This window comes from Podarcis bocagei, assembly GCF_964188305.1.
Source record: "Podarcis bocagei genome assembly, chromosome: 11".
Classification (NCBI taxonomy): Eukaryota; Metazoa; Chordata; class Lepidosauria; order Squamata; family Lacertidae; genus Podarcis; species Podarcis bocagei.
In genome coordinates, this window is record NC_138136.1 from 28,679,622 (window position 1) to 28,704,761 (window position 25,140).

General features: G+C 38.3%; 1 protein-coding gene across 3 annotated transcripts in view; it reads left to right on the forward strand.

The window, feature by feature from the left end:
- KIAA0825 overlaps positions 1 to 21,179 on the forward strand; it is a 173,850-nt gene extending 152,671 nt beyond the window's left edge. For 2 of the 3 annotated variants that reach the window (XM_081212319.1, XM_081212321.1), the window contains one exon: positions 18,930 to 21,179. In XM_081212319.1, coding sequence (XP_081068445.1) covers positions 18,930 to 19,053 — 124 coding nt within the window. In that variant the 3' untranslated portion in view covers positions 19,054 to 21,179. The remainder of the gene's footprint in view (positions 1 to 18,929) is intronic. The other variant, XR_014012757.1, reaches the window with a different exon arrangement.
- The last annotated feature ends 3,961 nt before the right edge of the window (positions 21,180 to 25,140 follow it).

Below are 25,140 nucleotides of genomic sequence, written 5' to 3' on the forward strand. Positions count from 1 at the left end.
TAACTCTTAAGAACATAAAGGACTTGCAGAAGTTATAGAAAGAAAATACGGTTTTGCAAGATCCTATGATTGGGTTGTAGTTCTACCCAAAATAGACCCATTGAAATTAATGTAAGTTCATTTCCATTAACTTTAATAGGTTTACTTTGATTATGACTGATGTTGGATACAACCCATTGTGGTGGGAAAGGGGGTCCACTGCTCTGCTGGAGTTGCAATAATCACCAGACCTTTCAGACCATGAAGCTGCCTTTAGTCCACACATGTATTTGGAGAACCACTTTTTAATTTTTTACCATATATTTTATGCTGATAGTACTGTTGTTGTGATTCGTCTTAGATCAGGTTTCAACCCAGTAGTCAATTCAGACTAGCCAATTAAGAATTATAGTAATATGTGCTATTGTCAGGTATTTATGCTGACAGAAGACAATTGGTCTAGCCTGGCATAAGGCAACTTCTAATACCTTTAACAGGAATAAAATATAAATGGCTTCTGATGAAGGCCTGTACCTGTGACAGAACTGAAATTGGTTGAGTCATTTTTACAGCCTATGTTTTAAATAGTGAATGGGATATCAGGGTCCTAATTTTACTTCTGGTTCGAATTGATGAGGAAGAATATACTTCATTGAAGAGAACAGCATTATAAGGTTATACCACCTTGGCATGATTCTTCCTCAGAATTCAGAAGATACAGCAGATATCATAAAATCCTCAGTTCTAAGGTTCTGAACAGCTTCTAAAACTATCAAAACTTTTTGCTATGTGGTTATGTTCATTTTTTATTACTGTTATGTAGTAGCTACATGTTTACTGAGTCTCTCTCCAAGGGTAGACCTTGGTCTTTGCCTTCAGAGGAAGATCCAAAGAATAATATGCCCCCATGGGGCACTCTTCCAGGGACACTGCTAGTCTTCTTCTTCTATAACATTAAGATTGCTAGCTTGCTCTTGTCCCTCTAATAACAACTTAATATTTCAATTTTCAGGGAAGAGTGCCCCATGGGGGCATATTATTCTTTGGATCACTTGCTGTGATCTGTTGTTGAAATCACACAACAGAGGCTGCTAAAACATTGAAATTGACCTTACTTTTTAGCATCATCTACATAACTACTATGCTAGATAAACACAAGAAGAAGTGATCTAAGGACAGGTGTGGGGAATCATTGCCCCACCAGTCATTGCTGAACTACAATTCCTATCATCCCTGGCCACTTGTCCTGCTTACTCAGGAAGATGTGAGTATAGTTCACCAACACTTGGAGGGTGAAAGTTCCCCCACATCTGTTTTAGGAGGCAATTTTCCTTATTACTTATGTACTGGTGCTCTAGTAGAGAATTTGAATTAGCAGGGGACCAATTCTGTACAAGCTTACTCATAAATAATTCCATCTCAGTTCAAAAAGAGCTGGAATGGGAAATCTGTGACCCTCCCATCATTGACCATTGGTCATGCTGGCTGGAACTGATGGGAGCTGGAGCCCACAAAACATGTGGAGGACCTCAGGTTTTTGCTGCAGAATGTACTATCCCTGTAGAGGAATGTTGGAACGTGGTCTGTTGGGGTGTTGTGCCCCACCTTTCACCCCCCCCCCCAAGAAAACCCCACACAAGGTGCCTTACAAAAACCGATATAATACAAAGCTAGCTTTTTTTAAAGCCCTAAAAGAGAGAAACATGCTAACAAACATAATTTAAAACCAAGAGTGCAGCAGCAAATACTTGGCATTCAAAATTTGTTTGCATCTTCTTTGTTTGGTGGTAAATAACCTGTCTTATTCATGCTTGAATGGAACCTGAGTAAATATGAAGTGTTTAGATTTTTCTTCTTTTTTAATATTCTGAGGTACATAATATTAACTTTTTTAGAAATCTGTAATCTGAAGGAATATGAAACATGGAAGATATTTAATCTTTTGAGTTCAAAGAAAGCTAGGTAAAATAAGAAATAAATACAGCTTAAGTGCACTGACATTGCAGAATAACAGGAGCCAAGGAAAAATGTTGATAACCTGATGATTTACCGTGACTCTTGACTTCTGTGCTTCTCATAGTCTAAGGGAAGAAAAGACTACAGGTCTGGGAGCCTTTTCTGATATAATGTTGGTAAAAGAAAACGCTAATGCAGCCTGATATCGCTGCCAAATTAGTAGTCACATTACTGACTTTTTCCCTTAAGAAATCAAATGAGGTGGATTTAGCCTGTGTATCTTTGAGCAATAATGGACCATTTCAGAGAAGTTGCAAAGTAAGACAGTGAGATACAGATCAGGGGTGGAGCCCCAGGGCCGGATTAGATTAATTCCACTTTCACATCTATGCAAAGCACTGTTTTGAATTCTGTTCTCAGAAACCTACAAAGTGGCCCAAGTAATTCCATTTCCACTTATACTGATAACATATTAACACATACCATTTTTATTATTTGTAGTACATAATTTGTGTAAGAGCAGGAAGATATTTGAGCAATAGAACAAAAATTTACACTGACTACTATATTATCAGCATTTTCAATGCGTTAGTAGTCAAAGTAGGCAGATTAATTTACTTATGGTAAGCTAAGTGCATTCTTGGCTCGTAAAGGAGAATCATTTGCTCACTTAAGCCAGATATCCCACTTTTGACGGCAAATGTCATTGCCTGGATTTCCCTTTGACAGTTTGGCAACCCTGTACCCCTGTTATAGTATCCATTTATTTGTCTTGTTTTCAGCCAGATTAATCCATTCTGTTTTGACAAGTAGACTGATGGGTAATTGATAACTGTGATAGACACAAACAGAAGAGTTGGATACTGAATAATTCAGCACTTTTCAGTATCAATAAGAGAACAGGTTGAAGAATTTGTGTCTCTATTTACACTTAAACTAAACTAAGTCAGCCCAGACATTTATGCTGCCAGTCTATCAGAAAATCAAACAGTGTACATTCGGTTTCCACCCGACAAAATGTTTTATAAGCTTGTAACAATATGTGTGAAGCTGCCAGAATAATAAATAGGTACAGCAGCCCATGCATGCTAATGTTATGTTGTAAGCAGTTTTGTTGACAAGTGCTAATACTTCTTTCATACTATCATCAAAAGCAGCTAATACAACAGCCATTATTTGCTGGCTTTCCAAGCAAGACATGATGGATTGTGACCTTAATATGGGTTAGCCGAGTTTTGAAAGTTAAACAACTTGTAATAAATCATAGAATTATTACAATGCAGTTTAATTGGTTAAGGACTGTTTATTTCCTAAACAGGGTGAAAAATTTCTGTTTCGGCATTTCTAATTTGCAAAGTGCATTTTCATTATGAATGGCAGTTTAATATTCTGCTCTTTTGTCATGCAAAATATGCAACACACAGGCAATCTATTAATTGGACAAAAATGCATTGCAAGCGTAAATTATCCTTTATATCATCACTTGTGAGCTTTTACATCTATTAAATGTGCTAAATGGTACATACTACAGAATCCAACATGCAGGTTAGTCTTGAAACTTAATTCAACCTCAAGATTATTATAATGACCTTTATTTTTGGCAAAGTAAAGTAATTAAGTAATTGTAAACACATAGGGCAATTACCTTTTCCTTGGTGAGTATATTTTATTGACTTAGCAGTTTTGGGAATATGTGTAGTTTTATACTGGTATTGTTCTGGCATTATTGTAAGTGAATGTTCTTGGCTTCCTTTTGTTTTCTTCCTAACAAATTTCAGAATAAAGTTGCATTCATATGCAAATAGAAAATATTCTAAAAACATTTTAAGTGTATACTGCAGAGAAGCTGGTAAAATGTGGGCTGGATGAGGTAACTGTTAGGTTGAACCCAAAGAGTGCTCGCTAATGGTTCCTCAACACCCTGGGAAAAAATGACAAGTGGGGTGCCACAGGGTACTGTCCTAGACCCATTGCTGTTCAGCATCTTTATAAATGATTTGTATGAAGGAATTGAGAGGATGCTCATCAAATTTGTAGATGACACCAACCTGGGAGGGGTGAATGCCATAGAAGACAGAACTGGGCTTCAAGATGACTTTAAGGGATTGAAGAGGCAGGAAGAACCAGCTGCACAAATACAAGATGGAGGAAAATCCAGTAGTACATGTAAAAGGATCTAGGGGTCTTAGTAGACCAGAAACTTAACATGAGTCAACACTGTGATGCAGCAGCAGCAGCAGCAGCAAAAGAAAAAAGAAAAAGAAGGGGGGAAGCTTATGCTATTTTAGGTTGTTTCATCAGAAGTATAGTGTCCCAATCAAGGAAAGTAATTGTCATGTTCTATTCTGCCATGGTTAGACCACACCTGGAGTAATATGTCCAATTCTGGACACCACAATTTAAGAAGCCTATTGACAAGCTGGAACATGAGGTGGGCAGCTAAGATGATCAAGGGTCTGGAAACCAAGCCTCATGAGGAACGGTTGAGGAAATTGGGTATGTTTAACCTGGTAAAGAAGAGACTGAGACAATATATGATAGCCATCTTCAAATACCCAAAGGGCTGTCACATGGAGAATGGAGCAAGCCTGTTTTCTCCTGCTCTGGAGGCTAGGACCTGAACTAATGGATTCAAGTTACAAGGAAGGACATGCCAACTAAACATCAGAGAACATTGGATAAATGTTGGAGGGTATGGTAGGATGTCCATATTTTCATTGGAGAAATGCTGGAGGGTATGGAGTTATCTGACCCTGAGCCATCTGAAGGCAAGCCTGAGACCTCCGGGTATAGGGCAGTATATAAATTCAATAAATAATAATAATAATAATAATAATAATAATAATAATAATAATAATAATAATAATATAGGGAAGGTTTTTTAATGTTTATTATTTTATTATGTGTTTATATATGTTGGAAGCTGCCCAGAGTGGCTGGGGAAACCCAGTAAGATATGTGGGGTATAAATAGTAAAATTATCATTATGGAATGAGACGTCCCTATTTTCATTGGAGAAATGTTGGAGGGTATGTAATTGTATTCGGTTGAATAAAAAAAAAGTGAACTGGTGGATTTTCTCTAGAGCCAAAACCGGTCTACTCTAAATGGAATGAATTGTCCTTCTAGGCCAGAGCTTCAAGGGAGGTGGTAGGAAATATATCTATGGAGATATTTGTATCTCAGGTCTGGCACTGTAAATTAATGTCTGGTGAGTTTTTACAACATTCAGTGCTGGGCATGAATTGAAAGCCTTCTTTCATCAACTTCACAGTTTCAAAATTGGGGGCATGTATAAATATATAGCGTAACATTGTTTAAATATAGCAATGTGTCTGTTGAACATTTGCCTTGGTCTTCAGAAGACCTTGTGTTGCTCGGCTTCTTTCCCTAGCTGTCAGTGGAACCACCATATACATTTTTTTATGATGTATGCGCTATTCATGATTATGCTTTCTTTGACCTAAACACCACTGTTCTCAGTGGGGCTTGCAAGTTGGGAGATCATGTGACAGCACCTTACCACCACTCAAAATTTCCATATTAGATTCAATCTCTAGATTCTAAATAGCAAGAATTGGAGGTTTGAAGGGTGAATCAGACTTTTTACTCGTTATAAATCTGCTATACTATATTATACTTTTTGGAGCTGTACTGTTTCTTTGTACTTTTGACCTTTCAGGCTGTAACACTTTATGGTTTATATTTTTCATTTTTGATTATTTGTTTTCTTTCATCTTGTTATGTTTGCACATTTATTTTGTAATAAATTTTTAAAATGTATTTTTTAAAAAATAAATCTACCACAAACGAGATGAAAATGCTAACCGTTCCCCACCCATGGGGGTAATGTTCTCTAGTTGTCTTACCATTGGCTTACAGAAGCTTCACTGTAATATTAAATACTACTGCAATTTCTAAGTGGCATCATTGGAGAAGATTTGGAGGTCTTGGGGTCTACAGGGGACAGAGAGGAAAGGGAAGGCCTGTAATTTATTGTGTAATGAGGGGGGAATCATAGACTGTCAGCCATTAAGTTTAAACAAACATTCAAATGTATATCCTTAGTCTTGAGATGTGAATGGACATATTTTTTTCTATCTTGTTTTAAATGGATAAAAACGTAAATTTAAAATGCCTGACTTCCCATATCCTAAAAATGCTGACATGTGTGTGTGTGTGTGTGTGTGTATACACACACACACACACACACACACACACACGTATATCTGTGATTTAGTAAAATATATGCATATAAATTGATTAAGCAGTTGAATAGTAAGAAGATGGGCTGCAGGGCTCACATTTGCTGAAGCTGAGTTAACTAATTAATGTTTGTAAAAATTGTGTGGTGCTTTCTACAGGAGTAATGCTCCACCCTAGCAGTTTTAAGGTCATCGTTTTTCTTACTGTACCTTTAATTAGATATGGTAATTACATTCTTGAATATGTGACACTGCTACATTTTAATTCTTTTTGTGTTCCTTAATTTTGAACCCTGCATTTTGACAGCTCAACCTTTATGATTAATGCTTTAAAGGAACCCCTATATGGCTTGCCTGTTAGTGATCTAATTTTGTGCAGGAATGCCTGGGATGTTATGTTGAACTGATTCACCACCCAGGTGGCTACATTTGGACTAAATGAGCTGTGAAGGGTTTCATCTCTGCCCATCAGTGCCTTCCTTCATGGAGCCCCACAGTAAGCAGCCACAGCACCAACATGATTTGTCATAACCCATCAATAGAAAATAAATTATTACCATTCTCACTTGTCAATGGGCTTGTCTCCACTTCAGCTTGCCTAATGATTAGAAGCTCAAAGGGAACATTTCCAGCCTTTGTGGAGCATGATTATGACTGAGCACATTACTCCCCTATGCATCTTGGCCAGTAAAAACACGTAGAGGAAACAAATTAATTGGATGTTTGTGCCAATGATTAGACCATTATTGCACATGAATACTGGAGCATCTTATATTGCTTTAGCAATATTAGTGTGTGCTCCTTTCAGGGATATAACATATCTATCTACAAAAGGAAACTATATGAAAATATAACTGATTAAAGTGATTTTGGCAAGATAAGAGCTTTCAGGAAGAAGGTAAAGAGAAAGATACATGTATTTAATAAATATAGAAACACTGCCCATGATCCAGAGGAACGCATTAGGATTTAGTGGTACATGGTGGTTCATTGCCTGCACAATGTGACTTCCTATTTCTGTGTCCACTGTCCTCCAATCTTCTTCATGGGGCTTAGGGAAACCAAACTAATGGAATTACGGGGCGTGAGGAATACAGGGAGAAAGAGGGAGAAGAAATCCCATTGTGCAGGTGGAAGCCCTTGAGCAGGCATCCCAAAACTCGGCCCTTCAGATGTTTTGGGACAACAACTCCCATCACCCCTGACCTCTGGTCCTGTTAGCTAGGGATGATGGGCGTTGTAGTCCCAAAACATATGGAGGGCCGAGTTTGGGGATGCCTGCCCTTGAGTGAACTGATAAAGGATTGGATAACTCATTTTTTAAAATAATAATTTTAAGCCCCCCTTCCCTTCCAGTAAAGAAAAATGGAAAAAAGAATGTTCATTTCAGATGGTGTTGAATTCATGTGTTTGTCCTAGTCATTTTAAGAGATATTTTCTAAAGAGAGTAAAAAAACAAAACTTTTAAAAAATACCATAAAAGGTTGGGGGGATTTTCCTGGAGGTGGGGCAATTTCAGAAGACTTTGGGGTGAGATAAAGGTAAAGGTAAAGGGACCCCTGACCAGGAGGTCCAGTTGTGGCCGACTCTGGGTTGCAGTGCTCATCTCGCTTTATTGGCCGAGGGAGCCGGCGTACAGCTTCCGGGTCATGTGGCCAGCATGACTAAGCCGCTTCTGGCAAACCAGAGCAGCGCACGGAAACGCCGTTTACCTTCCCGCCCGAGCGGTACCTATTTATCTACTTGCACTCTGATGTGCTTTCGAACTGCTAGGTTGGCAGGAGCAGGGACTGAGCAACAGGAGCTCACCCCGTCGTGGGGATTCGAACCGCCGACTTTCTGATCGGCAAGTCCTAGGCTCTGTGGTTTAACCCACAGCGCCACCCGTGTCCCTTGGGGTGAGATAGAACCTATCTTATCAGCATTTTAATGCATAATATGCTTTTGCTGCAATATATTTGAGGTTAAACCACAGATTAAGTGGATTACTAGGTATCTTCTTTCTCTAGCTCCATCACCAATTGATTCTTTCTTTCTGTAGTCTTGCCTCTGCCTACAGTCTTACTTCCTTTAGATACCCTGATTCTCCGTCATTATTCTGGCCTGTCCACTTCAGCACCATTCTATCACTCTTCCTTTTTCACATTTTTGCCACCAGCATGTAGACATTCTGGGCCTTTGGCCTGTAAGGACCAAAGCCAGTGGTCCATTTCATTAGCCACTTAATGCCTCACCCCCATCTCCTTTGCCCTTGTGTTCTGAGTACTTGAATATAATTATGGGGGAATGGCTTATCTGGAGTGTGATTTGTAATTAGGATCAATAGGTCCAACATTACTAAAATGTTTCACAGTCTCAGTGGCTCCTGATCTTGAAGGTCTAGATTTCTTAATATGATTTTACAAGCTACATGCAGAAAGAGATGTGTCACTAACCTTTATTAACAAAACACATGCTCTAACAAGACTAGTTATTGCACTGTATATAGATAATCAGTTGTTCTTTTTCTGTCATACTTCAATTAAAAATACATCTTCTGTCCACTTTTAAAATAGCTGCATTTTAACATTACTGTATTATCTGGAAACACTAGAACATTCAAATCTTTTAAGAGGTTAAATAAATTGTATCTGTACATATGCATACATACTACAACACTGATTTGGGTTTGTCCAGTATCTGCAGTTGGGCAGATAGAGATATCAAAATATTCTATAGCTTAACTGCGATTTCAATACTGCTACTTTGCATCAAATATTTTAGCCATAATGAATTAAAAGTAAATTTACTTTTTCTGGCATTTCAAGGAATTATTTTGTGTTTTGAATTGTTTGGCCCTCTGAGGTGAAATAACAGCATAAATATCTTGCATAAAAACCAAGATCATCACTCTTTTTCACTGCCTATCAAGCTGTTTGTGCTTAACCAAGCATTTATTTATCAGTTCTTAATGGTAAGGTCATACAAGGTTACTACACCTGAGAGAAAAATATGTTAGACAGGCATTCTAATTAATCACAAGGAGGATTCAAGAAGGTCTAGTTTCTGCATGTAGAAAAATTTATGAAGTCTATTCCAAGTGTGGATCAGTAAAACGGCAGCTAATGCATTGTTTCTTTCAATGTCAGCTTTTGGGGACTTAAGCTTGTCATTCTGTGCTTGAGCACACAAAGAAAAATATATAAGATTTGTCAACCCACAATGGATATGTGTCATAACAATCCAGGGAGTGGTTGATGGGGCAAAAGATAAGGCTTCAACCGTAAACTTGGAACTATTTGACCATCTCAAGTGTTGCCTATGTCAGGCTTCCCCAACTTGATGCCCTCCAGTTATTTTTGACTACAACTCCCACCATCCCTGACCATTAGCCATGCTTTCTGGGGCTGATGGGAGTTTGATTCCAAAACATCTGGGAGGCATGAGAAAAGTTGGTCTGCTCTGATGGGAAGCAGCTTTCCAGTGTCTCAGGCAGAGACATATTTTACAGCACTTGCTATCTTTTAATTAGAGATGACAGGGATTGAACCTGCGGCCTTCTGCACTCACAGTGTGAGTTCTTCCCATGGTCCTGTGGGTCTTTTCCTCTGAATACATGTCTTACTCTACTGAATCTGGATTTGAAGAACCAGCCTTATGTGAAGCACAGGCATCTGCCTGCAGTCACCCTGCTATTATTTCCAAATTAAAATCGAAACAACTTACAAAAATGTAGTAAAATGCAGTGAAAAGAGCTGGATAAAACAATTCAGCATAAAACCAGGGAGGCAGCTGAAAAGAGAGTGAGCCAACCAAACATCTCTGGGAAAATAGTTTCACAACCTGGTTCCTGTAACAGAAAAGGCCCTGTCTTGTATCACAGCCAGTTGTAGTTCCAAAAGTGGTGGTTGGGAAGGGTTGTATGGGAAGAGGTGGTTCTTCAAACAGTCTGGTCTCAAAATGTTTAAAACTTTGTAGGTAAGCAGCAGCACTTTGAATTGTACTTAAACATGAACTGGCTGGGGGCCACCAGGTGGCGCATTGGAAGATGGCCGACAATAACATCTCTCCGACCCACACGAGGTAATTAAGAGGCTGCTATGGGAAGTATGCAGTCTTCCCGCCCCCCCCCCCAAGAAGATGGGGGGGACTGCCTTGCCAGCGGTGTCCATAACGCACCCCCGGATTCGAAAGAAGGGGGTGCCCGGTCACTTGGCACAAGCCCTCGGTGAGGTCGGCTCTTCCTGACGCTGTCTCCAATCAGTGCGTGCTGGTTCGCTTTAGCTCAGAAATATAATTGGAAACATATAATTGGAAAGAAGCTAAAGCACATACATCAAGCAAAGGTTGGGAGATAAGACTGCTGATTAATGGATCTCTGTGACCGGAGCGACGGATAGGACAAATAAATCAAGTGATGAACCACCATTAAGAGACTGGTATGTTTGGAGTGAAACAGAAGGGGGGTGGAGGAAAAAACTTTTCTTTATCTTATGTGAATATTAATAACCCTCCACCCCAGAAAGAAGATCGTTGCATTTTATTAATCACAAGCAGGAATTCAAGAACTGTGTGGAGTGAATTATAGATCAAAGAGATGATTGGTAAACAACGGAGAACGGAAGAAAATTTTATGACGCAGCTTTAAATGGCATCTCGCTAAGACAGGCTTGTCTAAGAAAGATGGGGGGAGGAGGACCAGGATCATCGGAATGTGAATGATGATTGGAATGTGATTTTAACCTGGCAGAGCCCCCCTAATATACTTTGCAAGCCTGGGAAAATTAAAGGACAGACCGAAGATAATTTTTTTATGGAAGTGTGGAATGGCGGCTGTCCCAAAGTGATATGATCTTTGGAGAGTGTAAAACCCACACAGAGGATGTTTGTTTCCAACCCGCTTGTGAAGATTATCAGAGATCGCAAAGAAAGGAATATATGATAACAACAAGAAGATGAACAAAGTAATAAAGAGACTATCTGGATAGAACTGGATAGAACTGTTTAATTAAAGCAGCAATATAAGTGATGCTTGGACCCCCGTTCGGAGCTTGAAGTATGGGTACCCCCAACAAAATTTAAAAATCTGGCTGTATAATTTGGAATTAATGTGATTTGGAAATAATGTGATTTGATTGGCCTGTTAATAAAAATAATTAAAAAAAACAAAAACATGAACTGGCCAGTGCAGATGAAACAGTGACCAGATTGCTCGCATTGATCCACTTTCTTATAAAATATGGAAACTACCTATGAACTCACGTGTCTCTCCAAAAGTTTGAACTTTTGTCACCTGGATTTCCTGAATCACTTTCCTTCTTTTCTTCCAGTCCTATAAGACCTGCTCTACCCACACAGATCCTGGATTTCAACAAATATTCCATTAACTAAATTAAGTTCCCTGAACATCTGTCTCCTTATAGCTCCTCCCACTCACACACCATCCTTGAGCCCTGAGTGGCTCTCAGATGCCACTGGCATTCCAGTCCTGTCCCTTCAGATTTCTATATAGATCATAGAATCATAGAGTTGGAAGGGACCCCGGGGGTCACTTAGTCCAACCCCCCTGCAATGCAGGAATCCTGCCCACAGCTGTCTCTGGGTGGGCTTGAACCACCAAGCTTTTGGTTAACAGCCAGACACACAGACCCATTGTGCCGCTATGAAACAATGAATGAACATGCATAGCCTGTACAATTAAAAAAAAAAGTGATGGTAAATTTTTGCCTAGCACTTTGGAATAAGCACAATAAGAAATCAAGAGCAGCAGGTGTATGGGAACTTGAGTTAGGGCTTAACACTGGCTCAGTCAACAAAACTGAGTGCCATTGGTCTGTGTCTTGACATTTCTGGGAAGCCAGGAACATGAATGTGAGTGCTGGGTCTCCAGAAAGGTATTATACTTTGTTACTGTGAGAAAATAATAGGTGGCATGCTGTGAGGAAGGATGGGATGCAGAGGCAATGGGATGTAGCAGGATGAGACCATTCACATGTGAGTGTGTGGGCTTAAAGAATGTTGTGAAATTGCCTTATGACATATGTATTCAAGTACATTGGACAATATTAAAAGAGAGAATTTGCCAGTGGTTATATGAATTCTATTTTTAAAAAGCATTTGCAACACTTGCTGGAAGCATCAATTGACAGTTTACGGAAAACTCATTTAAATATATATTTAATTAAAATGTTTTCTTTTAATAGTTCTTAAGCCTTTTGATGCACAGACTGTGTAATTACGGTCTTTAGAATGATTAGATAAATGCTTGCTTTATAATTTACTTTTCCTGCAACTGGTTTTCATGCAGGTTATCTTTATCTTGGGAGGCATATTTCATTTTGTGTCAGTTTACCCTCCCCCTCCATCTACAAAATGCTTTATCTGTGGAATATGTTTAAATATGCATGCTACTTCTACTATTGGATAATACTGTAATAGTACTGTTAAAATCAACCAAAGAAAGGCAAATTAGTTTGTTTTTGTTACAGATGAAACTAAATTGTTCATTTGTTGGCCAAAAGTAAATTACAGACTAGCAAAAATGACTAAAAATGTGGGTTGGGTCTTTTGTGTGAGGAAATTACCTGAAAAATTACTGCATTAGGTACACTAAGCATGGTATTATCAGAATCTGGTTCACTGCCACAACATAAAGAGAGAGCTCCCAGCAAATTTGAGAAAATAAGGAGGCTACAGAGGAAGCAATTAAAAGAGATGCCTTAAAAACTATAATAGACTGTTCTTTCCTCAGCGCTCGTGCACTCAAAGATACCTGGGTTCTCAAACTTCTAGAACTGTACCAAGCACAAGCTATTTTCCAACTTTTCCTTGGATGTTTCCCATCACAGAGTTTGCTCATAGGAGATTAATTCTGAGATTATCTAGCACAGAATAGCATTATTTTATAACATTTCAACAAAAAGCAAGAAGATGCAAGAGTGAGCTATTCCTGCCTTTGTTGCCTAGACTGCTAATGTGTTCTTTTAAAAAGTAAGCTGGGATGCTTAGCCATGTGACTCAGACAGCCCCTTCAATGTTGCATTACTTACTTACTTACTTACTTACTTACTTACTTACTTACTTACTGGATGTGGGGATTCACAGTTAGGTTCCTCATGCCACTATTAAGAAAAACATTGTTATGACCATTGTTTAAAATAATAAAACTATTCTAAAACAATTAAGAATACAATAACAAACTTTTAACTTAAGAAAGGAGGCGTGTGTTGGGAAACAGCTTGCTTAAATAATTTATTTTCATTTGTTACTTCTGTCACATAACAACTCAAGAAAAAGTGCACTTTTTAGTGCACTTACACTATAAATATAGTCTTCTACTGTGCTTTGGAGTATTTTTATATCTTGGCAGCTGTGTAGCATAGGAAAGGCAGGGAGTGACACTGAGGTCCAGCTCTGAGGGCCTTCTGGTGGTTCCCTCACTGCCAGAAGTGAAGCTACAGGGAACCAGGCAGAGGGCCTTCTTGGTAGTGGCACCCGCCCTGTGGAACGCCCTCTCATCAGATGTCAACGAAACAGACAACTATCTGACTTTTAAAATACATCTGAAGGCAGCCCTGTTTAGGGAAGTTTTTAAAGTTTGATTATTTTATCGCTTTTTATTGTTGTTATTCTGTTGGGAGCCGTCCAGGGTGGCTGGGGGAACCCTGCCAGATGGGCGGGGTATAAATAACAAATTATTATTATTATTATTATTATTATTATTATTATTATTATTATTATTATTACTCCTGTAATGCCGCCATGCTCCAAAAGATACCTAGCTGTTTCCATCTTTCAGCATTGGTGAATTACTAGCATGGATCTTTGATACAAAGACCAGTAGCACATATTTCTGTAGCATGATGGGCTGCAAGACAGACGTTTTCAGAGATTCATTCATGTTGTGCTGGAATATCTTTTTAAATGGTTTCCATACACACACACACAAACACACACACGTTCTCAGAAAGGTGGTCACTGTATGATGAGTTGCATCTTCACAACCCTTGCATGCACCAAACTGTTATTCATCTGTGCCTGCTCCAGAGTAAAGGTCAAGTTCTCTGCCAAAATGTTCCTATCATTCCACCTGTTTGAAATAGTCAAGTGATGACGATGTTTGTTGTGAGTGATGTTCATTTATACTCAAACAATGATGATATTGTTTCTTTCATTTATGAATCATTTCCTATGAAACATCATGAAGTGATTTCACAATACAATAAAAACATAGATGAAACAACTCTATCTATAGAAAACAGTTTCAAGTTCATATACTGACCAGGATGAAAATATTGGAAGAAGGGAGTCTTCAATAGGCACTCAAAAGAGGACACTTGTCTGATATGTAACGGGAGTTTCACCACATGTCATGCGGAACAGATCTCCTGATAAGACAGTATCTGCAGGATGTCCTCCTTTGAAGAGTGCAGTGATTGGTAGCAGGATCCTTCAGAGCTCAGATTTTTGTCCAACCATTTTTACCCAAAGGACTGTATGATTACAGCACTTTGTTTTATGCAGATCTATAAGGATAAGTGGGTCTTACAGCCCAGTTTGCATTTCTATTTTCTTTTTTTCTGGAGTTCAATCCATATGAATTGGGAATTTTTACTTCACTTCTTGTTCAGTGGATTTTTCAAAAAAAATACTTTTTAGTTCTCTTGACTATAACCTACGTCTAAAGAGAAGCTGATCTTTCAGATTGTTTACATATGGGAGGTTGCTGCAGAATTATCGCAAAGGCTTTCAGAAATGGTTGTTTTAGACAATAACCATATTTTAAATTACTGTTCCCAGTTAAACATCGAGTATTCTCCACCGGAATGCAAGGGCCTTCTATTGCCGTTTCCAGAGAAGTTTTTGTCCTTGAGCAGCTACATGACCCTTGATGTCCATGTTCATTTATCACTGTGTATTAAATTCTCATTCCATTGGAATCACAACACTGCTGAGTCTTCTGCTTGAGCACTTTGTGTGCCAATCTCTAGATTGGCAAGTTTGCAAACCATCCATATGAGTTTGCATCCGGAATCTACAAAGAAGACAGTGGTGTTGCTTATTTGTAGCTGTTGTTGTTCATATGGTCCTCTAAAGGTCATGTATTCTGCCCTCCATTCTCACTGTAGAAGCTTGACCTCTATGCTGCAGCTCTAGCATGGTCAAGTAAGCATGGAATAGGTTGCATGTTCCATCTTGCTGAAACACATAGAGTGCTGAAAGTACATTTACTCTGAGAAGGGGGCAGGAGTGGTCCTTAACTTCAATGCTTCTGAAAGGTTCTGTGCTATAGCTTGCATGTATGTATCCATAAACAAAGGACCACTCAAATAACAACAGTGCAGGGAAGAAGTAGCTCTACTGAACCCTTCCTGAGTTTTTCAGGATCAGCTCTCTTTCCTTACAAGGTATTGGTATTTTATATAAACATATAGAACCACCCCTAACCTGGGGCCCTTCATATGTTTTGGACTACAGCTCCTAACAGCCCTTAACCATGTTGGCTGGGGCTGATGGGAATTGTAGTCCAAAATATCTGAACACAATCAGGTTGAAGAAGGCTGATATAGATCATAATGCTATCAAAACTGAGCTCATGTGAGTCCTATTAATATGAATGGAAGAGCTAAACGTGTGCTTAAGACTCACCTATTGAAATTAATGTGACTTAAAAATGCTTCCTTTGGCTGCATCATACCTGTTGTTTGTGGCAAAATTATTTCCACCACACTCCTGTTAATTAAAGTTGTTGTGATAAATTTTTCATAGCATTTGCACAGCATGGTGGCTACTTTATTCATAAACAAGATATTCAGTAATGGCACCGTGACATGATCCAAGCATCTCTAGTACCAATTTGGACAGCAGATTTAATTTAATTTAATCTTCAAAAATTCTAATTTAATCCTAAATAAAGATTGTGCCAGTTATAGATTTAAAAGACATCTAAAAGCCACATTGTTGTTAATTTGAAATAACACTGGTTGAAAGTTGGCTGTCTGACTGATGGAGACAGTATTTTAAAATGAATTCATTCATATTACTTGAACTGGTACATCACTAATTTTTTGCCAGCTGCTGCTGCCAAAATAATGGTTATGCATTTTGGATATGCTAATAAAGGCATGTTCCATTCTGGACATCTCTTGAGTTATAAATGTTGAGTCCCATCTTCCATTTGAACATAGAAACATGCTTTTTATTCATTTTGGAGCAGTAATGATAATTTGTTCCCTTGACTCCTGCTGTATGTTATGATTTTGGGTTACTTTAAACTCAATAATGCAATCATTTCTAAGAAACATGCAAGTTATATTTGATCAGTTTCCAGTATTTCATAATCCTGTATACATTGGCAAAACTGGGCTCAAAATATGTGCATTTTAATTTTGGGACGGAAAATGGGTCCAAATGTGATCTTGGGGACCAATATCAACATAAGAGCTATCATTCAATAAAGGACGCTGAAAAGTAATTGGCCCTAATCCAGCTTCAGTTACAGGCAACTAGTCATGCATAACAATTGGTGGCCCTAGCTGCAGATGCACTTCCCCACTGGCATAAAAAGATGCATCCAGCCGCTTTAATGGGGCTCAGATGGGGATATGCATCCAGAAATGCACCATCAACAGGCACAGAAGGCTGTTTCTGCATATGGATCTCTCTTGCTGGGCGCAAGCAATACCTTTTAAGTGAATGAACAGATTTTCACATAAAGGGTGTCTTCAGCATACACTAGCAACCTATTTATATTTGTACCAAAATTAAGTGTTTTAGGTGCTCTCTCTAAGTCCTTTCTAGTTGCGTTATCCCTTAAAATTTAGTCTTATACTTTCAACAATCATTTTGAAATACTTTTTGTTGCTCAAAATATCTGAGTCAACATTCAAGTAAAGCGTGTTATGCTTGTTATATTAGGCTTGTTCTACATGACACATTAAGGGGCAGAAAAAGAAGCCATCCAAATTTAGGATATTTGAGATGGTGGTAGAACAACGCATACCATTAATATGGCTGGATGCTTGAATCATTGTGCTATATCAAAAGGAAGAACCAAACGGCTACAATAGTAAAATAGAGAATCCATATTTTAGATTGAATAGTAGTATTGTAGAGGGGCAGCCTTGCTATATAATACACATTGGTATTCTAGGGAGTTGCAGGTGGTGAAACAAGCTGGACAATGGCTTGAGTGCTAGCTGCATATATCTCATGTGAAGGCCAACCAAGCACTGTTTAGAGTTCATAATTGAGTCTACAAATATGGGCAGAAAAAGGCTTCTCTTGCATCCTTGTCCAGCTGAGCTTTTCTGTGATGTCTGGAGTGTTGTTTTACCTACTGGAGGCCTCCTGTCCTGACCCATCTTTTTGAGGATGAAGTGGCTTGACCTTGTGGCAATTTAGATGCTACCATTAGTGTCCAGGGATAAACCTACTTCAATTTTGTGGGATCAGTTTTAGTCTATGCAACCTGAAGACACAGACAGGGGTGCTTGCAGGGATGCACCCAACCACTTGCACTCTGGATATGTGCCCATCATAACTGGTACAATCAATGGGTTGACCAGGTGTGTCTAAGGTTGGTGAATTCTTCTTTGCATGATGAGACAGTGCCTGCTGTCTTAAAGGAGGTGGGTTGTGTGGCTGCTACTGCAGCCTGTGGATTCTCTTTGATCTATATTTGTCACTAGGGGCCTGAGTAAGTTCTGTGGCCTGGAATGCTTTTACCAGCTTCAGCTGGTACACCAGCTGTGACTATTGCTGGAACCAGGATAGCCTGACCATAGTGATCCATACATTGGTAACCTTAAGATTTGATTACTGTAACAAGCTTTATGCTGGGCTCCTCTTGCATCTGGTCCAGAAGCTGCAGCTGGTGCAGAATGCAGCTGCCAGACTGCTCATAGGAGCTGGCTACTGGCAACATGTTATTCCTATCCAGAGAGGACTGCACTGGTTGCAAATTTGCTACCAAGCCAAGTTCAAGATTTTTATGTAAATTCACAAAGCACTATTCAGCTTAGACCCAAAGTGCTATCTGATTTCTTTGATCACAGATATTCTTTGAGGTGTGCTTCTTATAGTTTGGTTGTCCTTTACTAGGCACTTAGCCTTTAGTGTGGTAGAGCCTAACCTGTGGAACTCACTGCTAGTGGATGATCAGCAGGAATCATGCATTGTATTATTAATTAATTAAATTTGTATGCCACCCTTCAGCTAAAGATCACAACATAAAAATACAAAATGAGACCACAAAATACATAGTAAAACAAAAGCAAACCACAAACATGATTAAAAGGCCTTAGAATGTTAATATTTTAGTAATCATTTGGACATCTCCTGAAAACTATGTTATTCAAACAATGTGTCATGCTTTTAAAACATATTATTGCTGTTGCTTCGAAATTAGTGAAGTTGATGGAGTGTTTCATGTTATGATGTATTTTATTTTTGTAAACTGCCATGTTCAGCCAGTATGCCTTGAATGCAGGAAGAAGCTTTTAAATAAGAAGTAAATAATCCAGAGAATGCAATACACACACAGATAAAAGTTTAATACATAGACTCCAAAGCACTGAACGGCCCATGACCTAGAAATACCATAATAATAAATCATTTCTACTGAGTGTGCAGAAATGTGTGTGGGAAAATTATATATCTTATGCAGTTAAGAATAATAAATTGATTCCACTAAATACATGAAAGTCAGTTAAATAATTTTCGCCAGTATATTAAGCAAATATGTGTTGTATCAGCTTAATGAATTTGAAGAAATACAATAGTTTTGGTGTGTGTGTTTTTAAATTTCAGATGGGAGATGAAGGAGGAAGAAACTCTAGAAGAGGAGGAAAAAGTGATGCTGGAGCACTTAAAAAACCTTTATCTCACAACAACCTCTCTTGCCTCTGAAGATAAAGCAGAAGAGAGATCTTGACTCGAGTACTACTTGCATAAAGAACTGAGAATTGATGCTATTCCAAAGAAGTTCTGGGTTACATTTAATTGTGATGCCCCAAGTTGTGCTATCAAAACTTTCCCTTCTTTCACTCTCCCATGCAGGTTGGGGGTCCCTCTGCAGTAGACTGAAAGATGGAAGAGTAGGGAAAGGAATTCCCACACATTCAATGGCACAACATTGGATCTTGCCCTCTGCATAATTTGTACAAAATTTGGTTTGTATGTTTGTATTTTCTAGGGAACATTTAAGTGCTATGTTTTGTTACCTTTTCGGTTGTTTGTTGGTGTACAGATATACCTTTGTAAGGAATATTTTTAAAAATTAACAATTTTAAAATGTTTAAAATAACTGTAAACTTAAAAAATAAAACTGATAGATTACTAGCAAATGGATGGTAACCTGAAACTACCCAAAGTACTGCAGGCTTGAGCCAACAAATAAGTTACCATCAATGGACAGCTTAAATAAAAATTCAAGACCAGACTGTGTCATAGACTGTGCACATGACATGACATAATACATAGAAGTCTTGTTTCATAATTTTGTATAATGAGTGCAAAGTTATTAGAAGCCTTATTAAGAATAGTTTCAATATCTAAAACATATTTTGATATCAAACACAATTTGGCAGTTTTAGGAGCTGACCACTCTATTGAGTTGCTGTATTAAAGTTGCAATCCTATGCATACATGCCTATGACTAAGCCTCATTTAACATACTGGGATTTACTTCTGAGTAAACCTGCACAGTATTGCACATTTAGTATGCCTGCTGCTCGAGAATCTAGAAATCAAAGATTAATGTTAAAAACTTTTCCTTTGTCTCTTGTCCCAAAGAAATGGGAACTGGCTCCCAAAATAGTTGGGAGATGCAGGAACCTTTCTTTTTACATAGTGGAGTATTAGCAGAATGCAATTATTCTAGACTCGTCTCTCAAAATCTTGACAGTTTGATCTGATGCTCTTGTGTATGTAGCAGCAGTAGATGACGGATGAGTATCGTAGCTCTGGCTGACTTACTTAGCATAGGGTTCTGCTTTAGCACCTGCAACTTAAGCAGCAAAAATAGAATTGACCTGTATATCTCTTCCCTTATATTCACATTCAGATACAGTAGATATAAGGGTAAGTACCCAAGGAATATTAGAAGCATCTAATAGCACAATTCACTTTTTGTTTATACTTAATACTTCAGTATCTTTAAATCTTATTATTGTAGAAAAGTCCTGTTTCTGTCCAAATCTCTTATTTGCAGAAGCACTAGCAGAATATTGGGAAGAATATCATCTCCTCCTCTGTACTTCCCTTGACCCCTCACTCATCGGCATGAGTGCAAATATTTACAATAGTGTAAGAGGTAGAACTCTTGCTGTATTCAATCCCAGGGCCTGTGAGTTCCAGGGCGGCTTGCCTATCATACAGGAGCAACTGCATCTTGTTTAAGTAAAGAAGTACAATATTCAGGGCACTTCTCGGTAAAGAAACACCAGCAAAATAAAATAAGAATCTTGGTAAGTGAGCATGATGAAGAAATGTAGACTTGGTTGTTTGATGGAGATGATGATGTTTGCCTTCAAAAGTTTTTTTAATCCTCCAGTTCTATATTCAGGGAAATTGATTTAGGTTTGTCTTCGGGAAGGTGTTTAGGGCCATGTTTAGGCTCCATTATTTAAGTGACTACCCGTAATAGCAGGTAGCCATTTTCATTTTGTTCCTGACATTATTCAAACTCAACTGTGTGCCCCTCTTGTGTAAACTAGTGCAATATAATCACTTTTTATATCACTATTATTTTATTCAGTTCCTTTGTCACATTTCTCATGAAACCAGAGTATATTTTATTCTGAAACACGCTTGTGCTTAGTTTGTTTCAGTGCTTGGTGGTACTGCTGGAAGTGATTGTAACTTGAATAAGAACTGCAGTTATTTGATAACTTTTCTAATATAGCTCAAAGATTGAACAGGGGGTGTCAAAGGTGATGTACAAAATACATGTACTTTTCTTTAATAGCTACTGTTCTTATAAACCCTATATGATCTCTCATTCCTTCCAAGGGCATTTTGTAGGCTCTATGGGCAATAAAACTATTGATTGTAGAACTACTCCAGATTGTGAGTGAATGTTCTTTAATACATTGCTCCACCCTCTCAGCAGTCCGAGGCCAAACATGGGCCCTGTTCCTTTCAATTAGTTTCCCTCTGGCAGAAACATTCGATTTTCTTCTCAGCTGGCAGACTCTTTACCAACATCCTTGATATTTAGCTCTTGTAAGTCCTACCAATGACAAAACTATGCTAAAAATTCATTTTATGGAAGTTCTGAAAATATTACTTGATAGGTGAAAACTGCCATTCCTAAACACAGGTAGAATAATTTTTAGGCGGAAAAGCACCTTCCACCTGAGAGGGAGGCAGAGGGGAAACCAGTTTCTGAAGCATGTAACTTTTAAGAAAACAAAATGGAGCACGAACAGGACAGCACTGTCACTCTGGTGATACTGCAGTGCATAGATGCAAAGTGTCTTGTGCACTCTTGTGCTGTGATGTGGCAGATTTTAGCAACATGGTTGCAGTATACCAACTATTTTAAGACAGGTTGTATACTGCTTGCACAGGTCCTTCAATGTATGTAATCATGTTTCATCCAACGTAGAGCCCGATTATTGCTTTTTCTCCATTTGTCCTATTCAGAGCCCATGTGCACTGGCTTATACAGATGGCCCCTTAACATATCATGGGCAACTAAAATTCCTTGGAAACTGAGATCTCAGAAGTACCTCACCATAAAAATATTTCCAAAATTTGGGAAATTACAGTCATGCAAAAAACAATTATTCGTTCCAAGAGCAATCAAGACACATTTTTTATTGCTTTGCATGTCCGCCACCCAATTGATCTAGAATTTCTTTAAATCTACAGAAATTAGTTTTAAAATTACTCTGTGCACCCAGCAGCTGCTGCAGCTTTTATTGAATGAATGTAGGGAAAGTGTCAAAATTGGTAATATGGGAAGCAATCCTTTAACATTTTTTTAGTAAACGCAAAATTAATGTGGATATTTATTTCCCTTTTATTCTTGACAGAATAATATTGAAACAGGGTCAGTTACAACACATATTTCCACCCTCTACTACTTCTTCCAATTTCCCAGTTCAAAAAAATAATCACAAAATGATTAAGTAAAAAAACAGATATTAATTACAGACTTAAGACTTGCTGTTGCTTCCATGGTCACTCACTCCTGCTCTCTAGCAAGGTCACAAAATGAATATTAAGCAAGCAAGCAAGCAAGCAAGCAAACCTTCCTCCAATCAGTAAACACTCCTTATTGCTTCTGTAGCCTTCAAGGAAACAGCTCTGAGCATGCTCAGAACTAACATATGGTTCTGACAGCATTAGCCTATCACATAGGACTGTTTTGAAGCTGCCCTAAATCCTCATATAACTGCTAGTGGCTGTACTGAACAGGCCTCAAAACAACAGATGGAGTAAGAGATTTCCTACCAGGGCTGACTTTCCAGCAGCCCTATCAGTCACATGATTTTTCTGTTTAGAGACAGATGGGAGAGACCTCATTGCCATAGCTATACTGTTACAACTGGCTGAGTGGCTTGGAGAGCTGATTGGTCAGAGTGATCAGGAGATTAACAGAAATGCCTCTTAAATTCAGGGAAATATAAAATGTGTGTGGGACAGGAAAGTGTGGCTTCGAAAATTTGAGGATTTTTTTTTAAAAATTGCTTGACATTTTCAGTAGGAAGGTTGGGTCCCAATAGACACAGCAGACCAGCCTCCACTGGGGTTGGTTAGATGCACACATATACCTAGAACAGAACAATGTTTTGGTTACCACAGAAAATCTGGGCATATGGAATTTGCGTGTAGGCTAAACTAAAAAAAAAGCTCAACAACTTTTGCGTCCAGATATGGCAACCCTACACCATCAGTATTCAAAAGGCTGAGCTAGATAGAAAAACCACAGGGCCATGGAAAATAGCTGAGTACAAAAGAAGTTTGATCAAAACCTTGACATGCTTAGTTCATATAGTTGTGCTGTTTCCTCTGAGGATTAAAATGCACAAGACAAAATATACTGTTTGTAATTTCTAAGATGTCATTTCCTGAAAATCTTACATAGAAATGCTGGGTTACATCTCATTAGTTTTGAGAACCGTATTGTTCATGTTGAGTTGGTTGCAGAACTTGCAGTACTCGTCTTTCTGAAATCCAGCTATGTGTAGTCAGCTGTATCACATTACTTTTTAAAGGCATAATAGTAGCAGTCATAACAACAGAAGCGCATAGTATTTATATACCGCAATTTAATACTTCAAAGTGATTCAAATACATTATCTCAAAATGACTTGTGGGGAGCCCCCTAGTGTCAAAATTTGTAATGTGGGAAACAACCCTTTAATATATTTTTTTAGTAAATGCAAAATTAATGTGGATATTTATTTCCCTTTTATTCTTGACAGAATAATATTGAAACCAAAATAAATGAGCTGTTCCTGAATTCAAAAAGATTATTTTATGTTCTCTTGGCAGTCTGCACTTCAATGTGAACAAAGAAATAGCCCTTTTGGGCACAGATCAAGTACTGAGTGCAAATGAAAATCCATCCCATACAAACATTATCATGACACATGGAGGCTGAGAACCTAATTCTGGGAAATGTGATCGCTGCCTGCAAAGTGCTAGTTGCAACCAAGTGCATAACTGAAAGCTGAGGGCATTCTTTGTCTTGCATGATCAGACTTCAAGAACACAGGTGCAATTACACATGCACTCCTAAGGCAATGGGAATATTACAGCTTTAACCGAACCTACTGGTGATTTAACTACTGCTTGCAAGACCTGCCTTGTTTGATGTTAATAGTCATCTAGCATCCACATGCAATCCCACTTTAGAGGATCACCCAGCAGCTGCTTTTTCTTACTGACAAAAAGAATATATGGAAAGCCATACTGGTGCAGGGTTAATATCCTGCATAAAAAAACCTGAACAAATAAGGAAAGAAGTGTGATAATTCCAACATGTTTTGAATAATACACTTTGGGAGATCAGCTACAACTCTTCCCCTGTTAAAATTCAAAAGAAGGCAGGAAATAACCTTTCCCTACAAAGACTTCCAGGAGATTGGCATTGGTTGATGAAGGTAAGTGGTACTCAGATTGCCCTGGGACTATCACATGTCATTTCCTGTCATTCAGATAGATTATGCTTGATATTATTAAAATATCAGTGCCCTTAATTTTTTCATGACTGGTGGTACAACCCTTGTTCTTCATGCTCTTTGTATTTTATTCTTTTAAAAAATCTCTTATCTTTGAAGATAACAAAAGGAACTTTTTTTAAAGCATGTAATTCAGAAGAGCAAAGATATAATATTTTTAGATGGTTTGGAATCATCCAGAAGAAGAGGACAGATTGAGGTATGCCCTTAGCTACGGTACTTGGTCACTATGAAATCAGCTATGTCTTCATCCAGATAAATTGTAAAATAAAATTAAAACCCCATGCAAAGCAAATACTCTACTGCTGAGCTGCAAGCCTTCCCCATAAAGGGGAACTGGAGACTGGAGAAAAGGAGGAGTATGGGAGTGTCAGCTAGGCAAGTAACCACACACACAACCACAGACAAAACATTAAACTTATCCAAACATTCCAAACATTGTATCAAGGGGGGGGGGAATACATAAATGAACAATGAGTCCTTGTTACACACTTTGGAAAGAATATATCAATAAATGCCAAGCATAAAGGAATGATTACATCAGCAGAACTTGCAAAGTTAACAACAGCCTTCTTTAAACCTTGGAGGGAGTCAATGACATGATATATAAAGAAAGAAAATCTGAAATATCAAGATAAGGTTCAGGATAACAAAAATAAGTGAACAGAAGTTGGTCTACGTTCTGGTGAGGAATTAATGAAAGAAATCAAGGGAAACAGTCGATCATAAAATTTATCTCCAGTAATGCTGCCTTTGAGCACTGTACCATCTTGTGCTAATTCGTCTACAAGTGTAACCTTCTAAACCCTATTGTACCAGTTTTCCAA